The 18901-nt window shown below is 52.5% G+C and overlaps 1 protein-coding gene across 1 annotated transcript in view; it reads left to right on the forward strand.

The window, feature by feature from the left end:
* FAM189A1 (family with sequence similarity 189 member A1) overlaps window positions 1–17043 on the forward strand; it is a 363110-nt gene extending 346067 nt beyond the window's left edge. Inside the window, exons 8-11 of the mRNA XM_029238462.1 lie at window positions 4303–4378; window positions 13694–13915; window positions 15582–15656; window positions 16721–17043. Coding sequence (XP_029094295.1) covers window positions 4303–4378; window positions 13694–13915; window positions 15582–15656; window positions 16721–17043 — 696 coding nt within the window. The remainder of the gene's footprint in view (window positions 1–4302; window positions 4379–13693; window positions 13916–15581; window positions 15657–16720) is intronic.
* Window positions 17044–18901: the final 1858 nt, after the last annotated feature.

Below are 18901 nucleotides of genomic sequence, written 5' to 3' on the forward strand. Positions count from 1 at the left end.
GAGGGGAAGCAAGGGAGGGGATGGGATGTGAGGAGGGGAAGCAAGGGTGTGGACCACTGTTTCTAGCCTCCAGTGGGCATCCCGACTCCCTGGAGGGCTTGTCAATCAAATGCAGATGGCCGGGCACACCTCCAGGGCTCCGGAGTTCAGGGTCAGGGGGCTGCTGAGAATCTGCATGGCTACCAAAGTCCCCACTGTGGCTGCTCCAAGGACACCTTTGGGGCCTGGAGTAAATCGCTCTGGCAAGATGCTCGATGAAGAGGCTGGATAGGAGGTAGTTAGAGGGGGTGGGTGGGAATAGAGTGGGAGGGGTTACCATGGGGATATGCCAGGGCTGGAGGGCGGAGCCGGCTCCCCAGGGCCAGGGGAGGGAGGTCCCCGGAAGGCAGGAGGGGACTGAACCAGGTGCAGACGGGCAGCTCGCCCTGTAACCAGCAGGGACACCGAGCAGGGCGGCCAGGGGCCTGGAAACCCCAGGAAGCCCACAAGGCTGTGTGACTCTCCTCGGCCACCTTGGGGGCGGGAGGAGCCCTGCCGCCTCCCCCTCTGCACGGCGACCCTGCCTTTTGCCCTCACAGAGCTGCAGGCTCCAGCCTGCCTCTCCTTCGTCCCTGTGAGCTGTTACTCTATGTCCAGAAGAGAGGAACCGTGCATGATTCACGGGTCTGTGTGCACCACCCTGTGGAGAGTGGCGGAGCTGGAGCCGGCGAGAACCCCCATGATGCTCCAGGCCGCGCCGGGCCTCCAAGGACCCGGTGTGCTGGGAAGCAGCCTCTGGTTTGGGTGTGACATCTGATGCACCCCCAACACTTGCACCTAGTGTTTATCACTATTTTACTCTTTTTTTCTGAAGAATAGACTATATCAGAGGATGATAATACTGGTTCTAAGACCCACGTGACCTCATTTTCCAAAAGAATGGGGAATTCTCTAAATGGAGATTTCTTTCAAAAGATTTTGGGGAGGAACTTTTGAAGGGCAAAGGCCTGTCTCACATTAGCTTGTGTTGGCTCAGAAACCACCAGCTTACAAGCCCCTGCGTGAATGTTATCCCCGGGAGGACGTGGCCCCCGCCCTTTCCTGGGCTGCCCACCTGGCTGGTAGCACTTGTGATAAATGGGCTGCCACAGGCACACACACACACACACACCCCGCCCCCAGCACCGAGGAGGCAGCTGCACCTCGCCGGCTGATTCTCTCTGACCCCGTGGAGTCCAGGATCCCATCCCGCCCACGGAGAGGAGGCTGCACCTGCCAGCTCCCCTCCCCCAGTCCCCCGACGGGACAGCCACGAGCAGCCATCTTACAGCAGGACCCCCGCTCCCTGGGCCAGGAGGAGGTAATTACCCCCTTGTTAGGACAAACTCATACGAATGGCCTATTTGCACTTGTTTGGACGCCCGCCCCCTTGGAAAGCAAGCAGAGGCCGTGCAGGTCTGTGCCCGGCAGAGACCGCTCATCTGGACAGATTTTTCATTTGGGAAGAAAAGCGCCCCCTTGAGCCAGCACGTTCGTTTTGACCCGCGTGTTTCAGCCACATTCAGGTTCCGTTCTGACTTGGGTTGCGATGCGTTCTCTTTCCCGTGGCCTGAGAATGCGGCTTTGGGGCCAGATCGGAGGGAGGGAGTTTCTTTCTACAGCAGGGAAGTGGCTAAGAATTTGCCTAGTTGAGGCCCCCGTGTGAATGACAGCGTGTGTTCTGGGGGCCCCGTGAGACTGTGCGCCAGTCCACGGGCTATAGGATCGGGAGACCAATGGGATTCGCTTCCTTGTAGCCGCAGGACAGGGACGAATGGGCTTCTCGGGGGCTTCAGAGCAAGGACCAGCTGGGCCACCTTGCGTGGGACCGGGCGTGTGAACCAGGGAGGCTCATGGGGGCTTGAAGGGCAGGAAGGGGGTTCACAGAAACCATTTGGGTGCAGATTCCATGACCTGGGATGCCACACTATAGAGCTGCCTTTGAACAGTTGGGCGTTTGGGGTCGACGTGGCCCAGCAGTGCTTTAGGAATTTCGGTGGCAACATGGCAGGTGGGACGAGAAGTGGTGAGAAAGGCAATGGACGTGACAGAGGTGTGTCCAACCCCAGGTCCTCGAAGTTATTATTTATATTTTCGAATGAAATGACCTTTACACTTGAAAGCCTGTAAGTGAAGTAGCTTCGAAAATTGCCTTGGGACACGAGCAGAAAACCTTAATGCACCTTTTCCGTGATGGCTGATAACTGCCCCCAAGAACAGCTTTTTGTAAACCTGGGACATAGCCAGCTGACCTCACCCAGGAGTGGGAAACTCATTGCAGAAATAGGGCAGAATTTCCATATAGGACGTCTTAGCCCCCAAGTTCCTAGGAGAAAGGGAGATGAGGGGAACTTGGCTTATTTGCCTAAATGCCGATTGAGTTTTCAATTACGATAAGTGGTCAAAATAGTGCATCTGGGAATAAATAAATGCAGGCGTTGGAGCGTCCACGTTACGTTATACATGAGGCTTCTCCTTTCACAGCCCAGCGGGGGCTGTGTTATGAACCTTTATTGCTAAACTCGGATTTCAACTTCAATTCTATGCCGCAAATATACCTCTTCCACTGCCTTTGTGTTTCATGGACAATGCCCTGTGAAGTGAGCAGCCTTGCTGCGGCAAGGTGGCCTTGGACATCAGGGGAGGCCACGTTCTAATTCAGTGCTTGACACCCTGCTCGCCGGAGGTGATCAATTTCCTGCTCCCAGGAGCTGTCTCCTCTTGAAACCAAATTTGACCGGGAGCCAGAGGGAAGCCAGCGATGCTTCTGCAAAATATGACACGAATCCAATTTCCTCCTGACCCTGTCTCACTGTGTGTTTTATTTCTCTTGTTTTATGTATATTTCTTTATTACCAGAAGCTTTTTTTTAAGGCCTGAAGTTGCCACCCACCCCTACAAAAAAGAAAAAAAGAGTCCAATTGAGGGTTAGATACAGGAAGAGAGGTATGAAAGGAAACAAACCTCCGGGGCATTGTCCCTTTTTTTTGATTTGGCAGGAGATTCTTGACAGAGATTTTCCACACAGGTTATTGGTGTGGGGTGGTGTGAATTCTCCCATCCTTTCCCCTCCCTGGCAGAGAGGGACAGTATTACATACACGTGGGATCCAAGGGACCATTTGAGCAGCTCTCTGGGTCTCTGGTTGGGGGCAGCCAGCAGCCCAGCACCTGCTGCAACGCCAGCCCGCTTGACAGAGGAGAGGTGGGCACCATCAGCTACCCGATTGAAGGGGCAGGAGACCAGGGAGGCAGAAATATAATTACTGAGCTGGAACCAGACCAGGCCTCAGGGGCCCGCCTCACCTTCCCTGGCCTCCCCCAGCTCATTATTGGCAAGCAGTTCTGAAATACCACAAGGGTCCAGAAATCGTGTTTTGAGATGGCACAGGGGCACGTGCATACAGGGTTCATCGCCTTCAGGCGCACGGCCTGGGAGGGGCCGCTGTGCCCTAAAGCAGCAATGGGACAGATGTGCTCGGGTGGGGCAGATCCAAGCCCGGCAAGCGGGGAGAAGACGTACCCCATCCCTGACCAGCAGAGGAGGCTGGTCTCTCCCCTCACATTCCCGAGGCCTTTCTTCTCATTCAAGAAGAAAGCTGCAAAAGTGTGATGATGGTCCAACCCCATTCGAGCTTCACAGCCAGCCTCCACCAGGAAGGGATGGCATGTGACTGGGCTCGGGGCCCCGCATTCTACTCGGCGTAGGCCCCATGTGCAGCTGGGACCCCGGCAGAGCTTAGGCAGGGAGGGCGGCCTTGGGAGCAGCCTCTTGATCCCACGTGCGGAAAGCAGAAGGGAGGGCAGGGCACATGCAGCTCTGGGGCGTCCAGAGCTCGTTCAATGCCCACTTGTATCCAAACTGCTGGCCCAAAGCATTGGGGTGCCACGAGTGTTGACGTCGTGGGCTTACTCTTCAGGGAAGAGAGGAGGGGGTGGGAAGTGAGGGCAGGGGCTGTCCCACCTCCTCTGGTGACAGGGGGGACCCTGTTTGGCCTCCGCCAGCCCCAAATGGTGCCCGTAAGCGGAAGGTGAGTGAGCTCAGGATGGGCCCTCGGGGGCACACGGTTCTCATTGCAGAAGGTCGGAGGAAGGGGCTTTGGCCTTGGCAATGGCGTCTTCACCCTCCCACCCCCCGCCCCACACATTTAGGCGAGAAGATTGCAACCTGAGCACCTGTCTCTAGAAGACAAGCTCTAGGGTCAGCCTGCCTTTCTGGAGGCTGCTGTGATGTGCCCCACAGACAGCAGAGTACCCACGCGCGGCCTCCTCTTTCTTCCCGTAGATTCCAAGTGGGGACCCGCAAGTGACCGAGCCCGGCTCTGGGGACCCAGACGCTACCGCGGGCTTCAGCACACAAGGTAATCATACCCTTTTCAGTCTTTGAAACACTAAGTTGGTAGTTTTCCAGGCTGTGTCTCCTCCCTTTTCCTTCTCTTCCTCTGTAAGGGGGGGAATTTGCTGCAGCCTCTCCTGCTAAGTACATGGAAGGTTCCACTTGTCCTCCTTCCCTGCCCCCAGTGGTCAGAGCTGGGAGGCCTCATGCTTTCCCTGGGGGGCTTTGTCCGCCTCCCCCAGCGCCCTTTCTCTCTCACTCGAGGAGTATGGATTTGAAGAAGAGTGCGATGCAGTCTGCGATGGACCCTTTCCAGAGCAAAATCGTACCAGGCTGGGCTGGGCCAGGGGGGATCCAGAGCTGGGGGCTCCCTGCCCACTGGCTGCGGAGGGGGAGGCTGGAGGGCAGGGGCCTGAGGTTGTGTCCTGGAGGGCGTGGCAGGAAAAGTGTGAGAAGTCAGATCCCAAATATGGGGTGGGAGTCACAGGACAAACCTCGGGGTGGGGAAGGTGGTCCGAGGTGACAGGCAAGCAGACAACCTTGGCAGCAGGGAGAACAGATGGGTGGGGTGGGGGGGGCGTCCCTGGGGAGCTTTCGTCTTGAGGTCCCCAGCAGGCTCGTGTGGGTGCATTTATATGGAGACCAAAGTCAGCCCACCTTGGGAGATGACTAAGCATCCCAGAAAGGACCGTGACTGTGGTGGCCCTCTGTGCTGCTGCCATCCCCACTTCAAGTAACATCTAAGAGAAATAAGGAGGGACCATCCTTGATGAGGCCACCTCTAAGCGGCAGGGCCCCCGGGTCGCTACAGTTGAATGTGGAAGTGACCTTGCCCTTCCCTTGGTGACTCCAAGCAGCCGTCAGGAGCTTGTCTAAGAGGTGGCATCCAGTGACTACCTCTCCAGAGGCTACTCCAGGGCGCAGCGCCTTCTAAAGCTTGGGGGGAGGGCCTGCAGCCGGGTCCCCCATTCCAGCCACGTGATTCCCACAAACCACCAGTTCTCCAAGAAAGCATGGTTAGAAAGGCCAAGCAGCATGGCGGCTCCAGGGCCCGTTTCTATCTGTGGCCTCGGGGCAGGTGGAGATGGACAGGGTGTCTGGGATGCCCCTCTGGAGGCGTTCAGCAGGGCTGGGCCCTCCTCACTGCCTCACGACCCTGGGCAGACTAGCTGGGCTCCACCGAGAGATTCAGAAGGGCCAGCCCTGAGGGTAGGCAGGAACACACAAGAAGCTCTGGCAGGAGGCTTGCAGGCCAAGCAGGTAGTAACGGAATTTCTGTGTGGGGTGAGGTTGAGGTCAAGGTCATTCTTTTTGCCGGTATACGTCCAGTTGTTCCAGGCTGTTTCTTGCTTTTGTACCTTTGTCAAAAATCAGTCAAGCATAGTTGCATGGGTCTGCTTCTGGGTCCCTGTTCTGTTCTGTCCCATTGATCTGTGTCAGCCCCTCTGCCAATTCCACCCTGTCTTCATGGTTGTCGCTCTGTAATAAGCCTCAGTATCAGGCAAGGGATGCCTCCCACTTCATTCTTCTTTGTCAAGGTTGCAGCTACTGTAGGGCCTGTGCCTTTCCATATCCATTTTTGAATCAGCTCACCTGTATCTACAAAATACCTTGCTGGAACCTTTTTTTTTTTTAAGATCATTTTTTTCAATTTTTTTAATACATCTTTATTGGAGTATAATTGCTTCACAATGCTGTGTTAGTTTCTGTTGTACAACAAAGTGAATCAGCCATATGCATACACATGTCCCCATATCCCCTCCCTTTTGAGCCTCCCTCCCACCCTCCCTATCCCACCCCTCTAGGTGGTCGCAAAGCACCGAGCTGATGTCCCTGTGCTATGTGACTGCTTCCCACTAGCTAGCTGTTTGACATTTGGTGGTGTCTATATGTTGTTGATGCTTCTCTCACTTTGTCCCAGCTTCCCCGTCCCCGCTCTGTGACCTCAAGTCCATCCTCTATGTCTGCGTCTTTATTCCTGCCCTGCCTCTAGGTTCATCAGTACCATTTTTTTTCAGACTCCATATATATGTGTTAGCATACAGTATTTGTTTTCCTCTTTCTGACTTACTTCACTCTGTATCACGGACTGCAGGTCCATCCACCTCACTACAAATAACTCAATTTCGTTTCTTTTTATGGCTGAGTAATATTCCATTGTATATAGGTGCCACATCTTCTTTATCCATTCATCTGTCGATGGACACTTAGGTTGCTTCCATGTCCTGGCTATTGTAAATAGAGCTGCAATGAACATTGTGGTACATGTCTCTTTATGAATTATGGTTTCCTCAGGGTATATGCCCAGTAGTGGAATTGCTGGATCATGTGGTAGTTCTATTTTTAGTTTTTTAAGGAACCTCCATACTGTTCTACATAGTGGCTGTATCAATTTACATTCCCACCAACAGTGCAGGAGGGTTCCCTTTCCACCACACCCTCTCCAGCATTTGTTGTTTGTAGACTTTTTGATAATGGCCATTCTGACCAGTGTGAGGTGATACCTCATTGTAGTTTTGATTTGCATTTCTCTAGTAATTAGTAATGTTGAGCATCTTTTCATGTGCCTCTTGGCCACCTGTATGTCTTCTTTGGAGAAGTGTCTATTTAGGTCTTCTGCCCATTTTTTAATTGGGTTGTTTGTTTTTTTGATATTGAGCTCCATGAGCTGTTTGTATATTTTGGAGATTAATCCTTTGTCTGTTGTTTCATTTGCAAATATTTTCTCCCATTCTGAGGGTTGTCTTTTCGTCTTGTTTATGGTTTCCTTCGCTGTGCAAAAGCTTTTAAGTTTAATTACGTCCTATTTGTTTACTTTTGTTTTTATTTTCATTACTCTAGGAGGTGGGTCAAAAAGGATCTTGCTGTGATTTATGTCATAGAGTGTTCTGCCTATGTTTTCCTCTAGGTTTATAGTATCTGATTTTACATTTAGGTCTTTAATCCATTTTGAGTTTATTTTTGTGTATGGTGTTAGGGAGTGTTCTAATTTCATTCTTTTACATGTAGCTGTCCAGTTTTCCCAGCACCACTTACTGAAGAGGCTGTCTTTTCTCCATTATATGTTCTTGCCCCCTTTGTTGTAAATTAGGTGACCATATGTGCGTGGGTTTATCTCTGGGCTTTCTCTCCTGTACCATTGATCTATATTTCTATTTTTGTGCCAGTACTATACTGTCTTTTTTTTTTTTTTTTTTTTTTTTTTGCGGTACGCGGGCCTCTCACTGTTGTGGCCTCTCCCGTTGCGGAGCACAGGCTCCGGATGCGCAGGCTCAGCGGCCATGGCTCTTGGGCCCAGCCGCTCCGCGGCATGTGGAATCCTCCCGGACCAGGGCACGAACCCGTGTCCCCTGCATCGGCAGGTGGACTCTCAACCACTGTGCCACCAGGGAAGCCCTATACTGTCTTGATTACTGTAGTTTGTAGTATAGTTTGAAGTTGGGGAGCCTGATTCTTCCAGCTCCATTTTTCTTTCTCAAGATTGCTTTGGCTATTCTGGGTCTTTTGTGTTTCCATACAAATTGTAAAGTTTTTTGTTCCATTTCTGTGAAGAATGCCATTGGTAGTTTGATAGGGATTGCATTGAATCTGTAGATTGCTTTGGGTAGTATAGTCATTTTCACAATATTGAATTTTCCAATACAAGAACAGGGTATATTTCTCCATCTGTTTATGTCATCTTTGATTTCTCTCATCAGTGTTTTATAGTTTTCTAAGTACAAGTCTTTCACCTCCTTAGGTAGGTTTATTCCTAGGTATTTTATTCTTTTTTTTGCAGTGGTAAATGGGATTGTTTCCTTAATTTCTCTTTCTGATTTTTCGTTGTTAGTGTATAGGAATGCCAGAGATTTCTGTGCATTAATTTTGTATCCTGCAACCTTACCAAATTCATTGATTAGTTCTTATAGTTTTGCAGTGGCATCTTTAGGATTTTCTATGTACAGTATCATGTCATCTGCAAACAGTGACAGTTTTACTTCTTCTTTTCCTATTTGTATCCCTTTTATTTCTTTTTCTTCTCTAATTGCCATGGCTAGGACTTCCAAAACTATGTTGAATAAGAGTGGTGAGAGTGGACGTCCTTCTCTTGTTCCTGATCTTAGTGGAAATGCTTTTAGTTTTTCATCACTGAGTATGATGTTTGCTGTGGATTTGTCATATATGGCCTTTATTATGTTGAGGTAGGTTCCCTCTATGCCCGTTTTCTGGAGATAAATGGGTGTTGAATTTTGTCAAAAGCTTTTTCTGCATCTATTGAGATGATCATATGGTTTTTATTCCTTAATTTGTTAATACAGTGTATCATATTGATTGATTTGCCTATATTGAAGAATCCCTGCATTCCTGGCATAAATCCCACTTGATCGTGGTGTATAATCCTTTTAATATGTTGTTGGATTCTGTTTGCTAGTATTTTGTTCAGGAATTTTGCATCTATGTTCATCAGTGATATTGGTCTATAATTTTCTTTTTTTGTGATATCTTTTTCTCATTTGGCATCAGGGTGATGGTGGCTTTGTAGAACAAATTTGGGAGTGTTCCTCCCTCTGCAATTTTTTGGAAGAGTTTAAGAAGGATGGGTGTTAGCTCTTCTCTAAATGTTTGCTAGAATTCACCTGTGAAGCCATCTGGTCCTGGGCTTTTGTTTGTTGGAAGATTTTTAATTACAGTTTCAACTTCATTGCTTGTGAGAGGTGTGTTTATATTTTCTAATTCTTCCTGGTTCAGTCTTGGAAAATTGTATCTTTCCAAGAATTTGTCCATTTCTTCGTGGTTGTCCATCTTATTGGCATATAGTTGTTTGTAATAGTCTTATAATCCTTTGTATTTCTGCAGTGTCAGTTGTGATTTCTCCTTTTTCATTTGTAATTTTATTGATTTGCATCCTCTCCCTTTTTTTCTTGATGAGTCTGGCTAAGGGTTTATCAATTTTGTTTATCTTCTCAAAGAACCAGCTTTTAGTTTTATTGATCTTTGCTATTGTTTTATTTGTTTCTATTTCATTTACTTCTGCTCTGATCTTTATGATTTCTTTCTTTCTACTGACTTTGGGTTTTCTTCGTTCTTCTTTCTCTAGTTGCTTTAGGTGTAGGGTTAGATTGTTTATTTAAGATGTTTCTTGTTTCTTGAGGTGAGATTGAATTGCTATAAACTTCCCTCTTAGAACTGCTTTTGCTGCATCCCACAGGTTTGGGGTCATTGTGTTTTGTTGTCATTTGTTTCTATGTATTTTTTAAATTTCTTCAGGGATCTCTTGGTTACTTAGTAGCACACTGTTTAGCCTCCATGTATTTGTGTTTCATTTTTTTTATTTATTTTTTTATCATTGTTTTGGCCATATGGCAGGTGGGATATTAGTTCCCTGATCAGGGATCGAACCCATGGCCCCCATGTTGGAAACATGGAGTCTTAACCACTGGACTGCCAGGGAAGTCTCCCTTGCTGGGATCTTGACAGGCATTAAACCTGTACAGCTGTTTGGATAGAATCACCATCTTTCTTTTTTTATTGAAGTAGAGTTGAGTTACAATGCCATGTTGATTGCTGCTCTACAGCAAAGTGACTCAGTTATACATATATATCCTTTTCCATTATGGCTTATCACAGGATATTGACTATAGTTCCCTGTGCTATACAGTAGGTCCTTGTTGTTTATCCATCCTATATGTACTAGTTTGCATCTGCTAATCCCAAACTCCCAGTCCATCCCTCTCCCTTCCCCCTCCCCCTTGGCAACCACAAGTCTGTCCTCTATGTCTGTGAGTCTGTTTCTGTTTCATAGATAAGTTCATTTGTGCCATATTTTAGAGAATTGCCATCTTTCTAAAGCTGAGTCTTCTGAGGCGTGAACACAGTCTGTCTCCATGGTTTTCGAGCTTTGGTTTCACGGTATCTTTTTCAGCATACAGATCCTGGGCAGCTTTCCTTAGTGTGTGTGTTTCCTGTTTCATTTTTCTCTGGAGCAGCTGTTGATGGCACTGGGTTTACACCTTTGGTTTCTGCGTGTTCATCGTCAGTACATGGGACTGACTCTGAATCAACAGGAGGGGATTCACTCATGTATTCCCCTTGAATCCTGCAGCCTAGATGAGTGCACTTATTAGCTCTAGAATTTTGTTTGTTTGTTCGTTTTGGAGATTCTGTTATTGTTTTTTAAAACAATATTGTTTTGCTATTTGTTAAAATAACAAAATAGTGATGAGGACATGGGGGCCCTAACTGGTGGCTTGTAAGTCAGCCCACTGCTTTGGCAAAGCGTTTGGGATGCAGAGCCATGGAAATATTTATGCCATTAGATGTGCTCATACTTCTAGAATCACCCCCGGGGAGTAATGCAGAAAAAGGAAAAGTAAGCATGCAGATAAGTTGTTGCCTTTTCCATAACAGTAAAAACTGAGGGGGACAATGAAGTCCATTAATAAGAGTTCAGGAAAATGTGTTACACAAGCTGAATATATCACTACACATTATTAGGAAAAATGTTTTCGATCCGTTAGGTGAAACCCTGGAGGTCCACCACGATTATGACTTCTATATAAATGTAGGCACATGACACAACCCTGGAGGGGAGGGTGTGCAGAAATGAGAGTGACCAGCCTTGGGCCATAAGCTTTTCCTGTAATGCTGTCCTAATTTTATAAGTTTTCTATTAATTACTTATATTCAGAGCTAGGTCACATTTGTCACTCATGACTCTTTGCATTTCCTTGAGGAACTCAACCACTGGATTTTCACTGACATTAAGAAACTTGGGGGACTTCCCTGGTGGAGCAGTGGTTAAGAATCCACCTGCCAATGCAGGGTACATGGGTTCAAGCCCTGGTCCGGGAAGATCCCACATGCCACGGAGCAACTAAGCCCGTGCGCCACAACTACTGAGCCTGTGCTCTAGAGCCCACGAGCCACAACAACTGAGCCCACGCACCACAACTACTGAAGCCCATGCACCTAGAGCTGGTGCTCTGCAACAAGAGAAGCCACCAATGAGAAGCCCGTGCACCGCAGTGAAGAGTAGTCCCCACTCTCTGTAACTAGAGAAAGCCCACACACAGCAATGAAGACCCAATGCAGCCACAAAAAAAAATTAAATTAAAAAAAAAAGAAACTTGGGATCAAGGGTGTGTACATATGTCCAGTCTCATCAAATTATATACAGTAAATAGGCACAGGTGTTTTGCATATCAGTTATACCTCAGTAAAGCTGTGGAAGAGAGAGAGAGGGAATTGGGATCAAAAAGAATGTGAAGGAATGAATATTATTCAAAAGGCTTTTAATATACTTGCTGGGTGATTTTTGAAAAGATTTTGAGAGTGTTAGTAATGACAATGTCTAGGTTTGAAGTTTTCTAAGGAGACAGGAAAGTATATTTTCTTTTCTACATTTATACATTTGGTCTTGAGCACTTGACCAATTACTTCCTTGGGATAAATTCCAGTGAGGGAAATTGCTGAGTCCAGGGGAATGTGTATTTTAGACTTGGATGTATTGACTACACTGTGTACTGGAAGGGTTTTATGACGAGTTTATGTTCCCACCAAGAGTGTTTGTGACACCCCAAGACATTGTCACTCCTGGGGACCTTTACCATCCTTGTAGGTGAACTTGACACACACATAGGATTGAGTTTCTGCACCTTTTTACATATCTATCATCAACTTGTAGGTCTGTTTTGGGTCCATTTATTTCTGTTGCAGTGGGGTTTTTTTTGTTTTTGTTTTGTTTTGTTTTGGTATACAAGAAAACTATTTGTTAAATAGAGAAGTGAGAAAAGGTGTAAGAGTGACTCTTTCTATTTATGGCAGGTTTGCTTCCCCAGTTCAGGCTTTGCTTCTTGAGGCCTGTTAATTAGGCCTTTGCCGTACACAAGTTTACCATGTTTTTGTCAAATTTATCAAGCTTTTCCTTTATGGTTTCTATCATGTTTACAAAGTCTTTCACCCCCTCAAGGCAGTAGATTTATTCTCCCATATTTTCTTCTACTCTTATGGTATCTTAAAGAAGAAAAGGATTAATCGTCCTGAATAATTTTTTTTTTTTTTTGCATGTGAGATGTGAGGTCTGTCTCATCTTTGTTGTTCCAGGTGGACTCATGGGACTGATGGTCTCAAAGCATCTCTCAGGAGGGCAGCGGCAGACAGTGGGGGATAGGGGGGCGCCGAACACGTGTGCTCCAGAATGGGTCCGCTTTCCGCCAGCTCCCACTCGGTGGCCTGCCACCTTCTTCCCCGCCCTCTCTCAGCAGAGTTTCCTCGGCTGTGGGCTGGGGGTGACTGGGTGGGCCCTGGGCACAGGACATGTGCACAGATGTGGGGCTTGCAGGGCCCCTGGGAGCAGAGAAGTTCCCCCAGGACACACAGGAAGGGGAGGAAGGAACAGATCTCAAAGCCTCCCCCACTGTAAGAGTTCAGGTTGCTGTGGTTCTTAGCATATGTTCCCCACGCGGGCCACTCGCCTTGAACATCTGCTTCAGTGGGGGGAGGGGGGCAGTGAGGAGCCTTAGGGAGGGGCGCCCTGGGGTGGTCTGGTGATGGGAGAGAGGAGGGTAGAGGGCAGCGCTCCTCAAGCCCTGATGTGTATACAGGTCCACTGGGGACCCTGTTTAGACAGATTCTGGTCCAGCCTCCACCCCAGGGGCCACCTGCGGAGAAGCAAGGGGTAAAGCCCAGCGTAAGCAGCGTGACATGACCGGTCCAGAGCAGCGGTTCTCACACTCGGGGCATCAGAATCCCCTGGGGCTTGTTCCAACCCTGATGGCCGGGCCCACCCTCGGAGCCGGGCAGGGCTGGACTGAGGATGTGCATTTTGGCACAGTTGCAGCGGGGGTTTGTTCTCAGAGGGCTGGGCTACCCCACCTGCCTGACGAGGGGCTGCACTCTGGGCCTAAGCTGCACCCCCTGCGTGGGGTGGGCATAGGGGGCCTGGCTAGGGTGCCCTGGGGTCCCTCAGAGCCCCGACCTCTCTCTGCATGGGCCCTGCCCATTGAGCATGTGACCCCCACCTTCCTGTACTTCAGACCCCCCAGGGGATGCCCTGGATGGGAGACGCGGCTGGTTTCTGACTTGGAGTCTCTCGTGGAGACCCGTACCCCTCCTGGAATGATTCTTGGGGGATCGTCTGGTCCCCCCATCCTTTCTACACAGAGTACTATCAGCCTGGGCAGGATTTCCACGCCCGCAAGATGACAGGGTTTGTCCAGGGTTGGAGTTTGGAGGGTGGGCTGCCCCCACCCCCTGGGAGGACCCTGGGTGGCGGACGGGCGCGTGGGCGGCGCTGTCCCGCGTGGGGGCGGCTTGGTAGTTGCCCAGCACCAGCGCTAACGCCGTGTCCTTTGCCTTGCAGCGCCGGCCGACAGCTCCAGCCTGCTGGCCCCCGAGGGCACTGCTATGCCGGGCCTGAGCCGCCCACCCTCCGACGGCCCCACGGGCGCCCTGCTGCCCGCCACACAACCGCGCCACACATCCCCTGAGGGCCCCCCCCAGGGCATGCGGTCGCGGCCAGGTCCCAGGCGCGTGGCCCGCTCTGCCAGCGACCCCACCTCGTGGGGCCCCTCCAGGGCGGCAGGTACAGCTGGCCCAGCCCCGTGTCCCCAGGGCGTGCCTGGCTCTGCCCGGACACTGCCGGCCTCGGTGCCCCCTGGGAGTGGAGTCCAGCCCTGGGCCCTGCCTCAGGGCCACACGGGGAATGTGGTCTCGATGTCCAGAGCCTGTAAGGGGGGCGGACAGTCTGGGGCCCCTGCTGTGCTCCCACCAGGCTTGCTGCTCTGGCCAGGAAGGCGGGAGGGAGGAGGAAGCGTTTGGGGTGATGACAGCCCTCCAGGAGGTCTGCCAGCCCCGATGTTAGCCTGTGGGCTGCACACCAGCTCTGGGGCACGAGAAGGTCCTAGGGTCAGGCAGGGCCCACAGTCTGTATCTGTCTGTCAGCCGGGGTGGCTCTCCCCCCAGGACCAGTCTGGGTAACACACCTGTGGGAAGTGCCAGTGTCTGCTGAGCGGTCTGGTGGGACCCAGCGCCACGCAAGGTGTGGCTGCATCTCAGTGACAGCGCTGCAGAGGTGGGTGTCCGCCAGCCGATGCCGCCCAGGGCAGACACGGGTGTGTATTCGACAGCACTTCACGGGCGCCCTGGGCCGCACTCAGCGTGTGGCCCAGAGCTGTGTCAGAGTAGCCCACATGAAGTCAGCATGGCCAGTGCCCTCCCAGGCCGGGGGACCTGGCACCGGAGTCCTGCGCCCGGCAGCCCAGGAATCTGCACTTCAACCAGCCCCCCAAAGGGTCTTGTACGTATGAAGTAGGAGGACCCCCATCTCCTCCCGGCTTGCTATTTTTGAGCGGGAGGATGGCGGGGTCTGTGCCAGTAAAGGCCAGTGAGCCCTTGGCCACAATGCCATCACCGTGGGGACTTGTCCACATAGCACAAGTGAAGGAACCTGGAGGCCAGTGGTGCCTGGACTGGTCAGGGTCTTGTCCAGCTGGACCTCAAGGAGACTAGATCCCGTCCCGCCCCAGAACCATGTCCCTGTGAAGAGCCAGCAACACTCAAAGGCAGCTGCCCGGAGGTGCCCTGCTGGGAAGTGCTGGGCTTTGCTTCTGCAGCTCTTCGGTCCGCCTCCCTCTCCCTGCCCTCCTGCACCCACCTGCCAACTCACACTGAGACGCCTCCGCCAGAACCTTCTCCTGGAGATGCCCCTCGGCTGGTGCACTCCTGGTTCAGATGCCTCTCACCCCGTTAGGGCCAACACTCCCCGAACGGGGCTCCCTGATGACCGCACGCACCCCCACGCAGTGCAGTTCATGCTCCGCAAACCCTGACAGGTGAGGGATGGACCTGCAGAGCAGCGGTGGCTTGATCACAAGTCGTCACCCCTGCATCCTACTCACCGCCCTGTCGCCTCAGCCTCCTCTCGGCTGCGTGACAGTTACTGTTGTGCACATGCCTCCTGGGGTCCCGGACCCCCAGATGCAGAGGGGGATTGGGATGAGGGACACTAGGTTTGTCAGTGGCACCGGCCTGCTACCCTGTGCCCAGGGCCACGCTGAGGAAGTGACGGGCCCTGGAGACGCCACCTGCCCCGGGTGGGAGCCACCTGGGCGCCGGCTGGCTTAAATTCAGTTTTCCTCCGCTGCTCTTGCATCTGAAATCCATTTCTTATCCTCAGGAGGGTTACTACGGTGTTATCGGGAATTCCTTTTTCCCGGCTGTGTGTTAACTGAATTCTCTTTCTGGTTAAGGTGATGCCTCGTCACACACCCCATCCTGCAGCCAGGATCTTGAAGCAGGACTGCCCCGGGCTGCACGGGGAACCGGTGAGACGCTCTTTTTCTGAAACCCTTTGATAACCACAGTGTGGGGGGCAGGGGTGACCAGAGGTCCTCGGCTGCCTTGTGTCTAAACACATCCCCTCCCAGGGTCACCCAGGCACGCGATGCCCCAAATCTCTGGGCTTTGGAAGATGGGCCTGCCCTGCCTCCCCTGCTCTCTTGGCAGATGTATTAGAGGCTACAGATAATTTAACACCACACGGCTGCTTGTGTCACTGTATTTATGAGATTCTCTTTGGAGGGGAGACGGGCCCCCGTGTGAATCTTATACAGTTTCACATGCTTAATTGCCGGGCTTGCTCGCTGCCACCAGAAATACCCCAGACCGCCCAGAACGTGTTTCCTTGTGTGACTTGAAACATAGGTTGAGCAACCGGGTCTTAATCTGGTACTTGGTGAGTTGGTCACAGCTGACCGCCCGGAGCTTCTTTCTCTGGAGGGTCATCTGGAGTGGCCGGGGCCCGCTGGTAGCTGGTTCCGTTTTCCTGCCCTTGGCCTGGGGAGCATTGAGCACAAGGCCCTGGGCTTCGGGCGACTCTGCTGCCTCGTGAGAGGTGGCTGCTGTCTCTGCCCTTGACGTGGGGAGGGCGCTCTCATTGCCCCTCTGCCACCCCCAGCTCTGCTCTTAAGGCAGACGTGTCTCCAAATGCCACCCAACCCACAAGGGCGAAGGTCACTGAGCTGGGGAAGGCTGAGAAGGGGCAGCCCCCCTGCGAGCTCGGGAATTCCAGCAGAGAGGCACACAGAATGGAGACCCCTGCCCCGCCCTGCACTTCGCTCGCTGGCCGGCTTTGAATCTTGCCCTCCCATCTCCAGCCTTCGGCTCCAGGAGGCTGCGGCCCCTCTAGGTTACTGCAGGCTGAACTCAGGGCTGCGAGGGGCCAGGCCATGCCAGGGGACATGCGAAGCGAGGGCCAGCTGGGGAACACAGAAATCCCAGCGGAAAGCTTGTCCCAAGCATCCCTGTGTTTGCTTTTCAGAGAAGTTAGTGGACGGCTGCCTTCTGTTTTGTGTCGGGTGTTTTCAGATTGTGCATTTTCCCTTTTCAGCTTCCTTGTCTCACTCTGTCATGGTTGCCTGTGCCTGTCGGCCCCAGCTTTCACCCCCCAGGGAACCAGATGCCTGGAAAACGGACCAGCGGTTAAAGCCAGAGGCCTTACAGACAGTCTCCAAAGAGCGGCCGCACTCCTTAGTGGACAGCAAGGCCTACGCGGACGCCAGGGTTTTGGTGGCTAAGTTCTTGGAACACTCGAGCTGCTCCCTTCCCGTGGAGGTGAGGCACGTGGTGGGCTCTGCTCGCTCGGCCATCCCCTCCGAGGAGCGCCACATGGAGGAGGCCGTCCTCAGTGCCCGTGTCCTGGACCAGCTGTGAAGGCGCCTCCGTCTGGATGTGGACGTGGACAGACCTGGTGCCAGAGTCCCTGCCAGGGACGCCGGGCCTGTGGGGAGAGGCTGCTTCCCTGGTGGATCAAGTGGCGGAGGCCCTTCCCTCCTCCAGGGGGACCCCATCGGCTGTTTTCTGGGGGCTGACGCTTCCTACCTGTCCCAGTGATACAGTGGATGACTCTCTCGTGTCCATCGTGAATTCTTCCCTGTTGTCAGGCAGGTAGCACCTTGAACTAGCCACGTGACAGCGATCCAGTGGCAGGGGACACGCATGTAGCTAAAGAAACTGAAGTATCTTCACACTCGGGGCCATGGAAGAGCAAGATTCTCCTGCACCCCAGTCCTCACCCCCCCCAATTTAGTTTAGTGTTTAAAGGGGTAGAGGAGTCCATCAGGCAATGAGCCCATTTCCCCTTGCGGTTTGAATCAATGATCAACCCTTTCTTAGAGGCTGATTTTTAAGAAAATAAGTCATTCTAGCCCAGATGGCAGCGGAGGTCCAGCCTTATGCCCGCAGGGAGACAGGGCCACCCTGTGAACAAACATACAATGAGGGACTCCCCAGGGGGGCCCAGCCACCCTGTGGCAAGGGGCTTTGAGGGACCTGCACCCCCCCGCCCCCCCCCCCGCCTCCCCGCACCTTGTCTCCCGGGCAACCCCTCCCTGCCTCTCCCTGCCCCAGGGCATTTTCCCAGCTTCCTCTCTGGCTGTCTCTCCACTGTCTCTTTAGCCAGCTCAGCACAGAGCACTTTGAGTAGTTATTTGCCCCATAACAATAAGCCCCCATGGCGAGCCCCCGGGGTTCTCCCACATCTGCCCTCGCCAGACTGGCCTCAAGGGGTCTCTGATGACCCAGAGCAGCCCCTTCCCCAGCCGGGCGGCAGCCGCCACATCTGCTTTGGAAGATGCCACCTGTCGACCGCTCCTTTCCGTGAACCACCCCCACCTCGAGCTGGGTGCGCAGAAGCCTCCTCGGCCACAGCAGCTTGGGTGCCCTGGACCTTCTTGGCCCCCTGGGCCGCCCTGTTCTGGCGACCTCAGCAGCAGCTCTGTGTCCTCAGGACTTTCTGCAGCCACGGGGACACCTGTGCCATCCTGGAGTGTGGCTGGCGGCTCCTGCGTGGGACAAGGCAGCCGGAGACCACAGTTCTCAACCAAGAGCCCATGGCCCAACACGGAGTGCCGGGGGCGGGCTGGGAGGGTGCCCAGCACTGCCGGGTGTCCAGCAGCCCAGGGCTGTGCCACCGCCACCGCCCCACCCCCATAGCCAGTGTGCTGGGGTGTGTGGGGGGAGCAGGGACGGGGCTCGCGGGGGTGTTTCCAGCCCAGACACCCCGAGGAGCCCGCGGTGCCAGTCAGCTGCCAACGCTTTGCTTCCTAATGTTATCATTGGTCACTGCCGTCCAGAGGTGAGAGCTGGACCAGTATATAAGTCAGGCCTTGTGATGATAGCCGGAACTTCTCCACTCGAGACATCACAGAGGAGAATTTATGAGCACTTTATCCAGACTATAAAACGGGAAATCTCTACTCTAATTTTTCTCAACTGAGGGCTTTTGAAGTCCCCAAAAGTAAATCTCTCTGCAGGTAAAGTAAATTTATGGTTTTTCCAAGGGGCCTCCCCTAAGCCTCCCAGCAAAGCATGGATGGCCCCAGCGCCCTGGCCTCTGCATCAAGGCATCTCTGGGGTGGCAACCAGAGCTTAGCAGGCTGCAGGGGTCTCACCTGGGTGGGGGGCTCACGTCAGGTTTGGGGGCTCACACGGCAAGGCCCTGGGCCAAGCCTGCAGGTCTCAGACAGGCTGCCTCTCGAGTGAGGCCAGCCCTTGCGTCCACCCCCCACCT

This window comes from Monodon monoceros, unplaced genomic scaffold (assembly GCF_005190385.1).
Source record: "Monodon monoceros isolate NGI ecotype Baffin Bay Population unplaced genomic scaffold, NGI_Narwhal_1 Super_Scaffold_21, whole genome shotgun sequence".
In the NCBI taxonomy this organism is placed as follows: Eukaryota; Metazoa; Chordata; class Mammalia; order Artiodactyla; family Monodontidae; genus Monodon; species Monodon monoceros.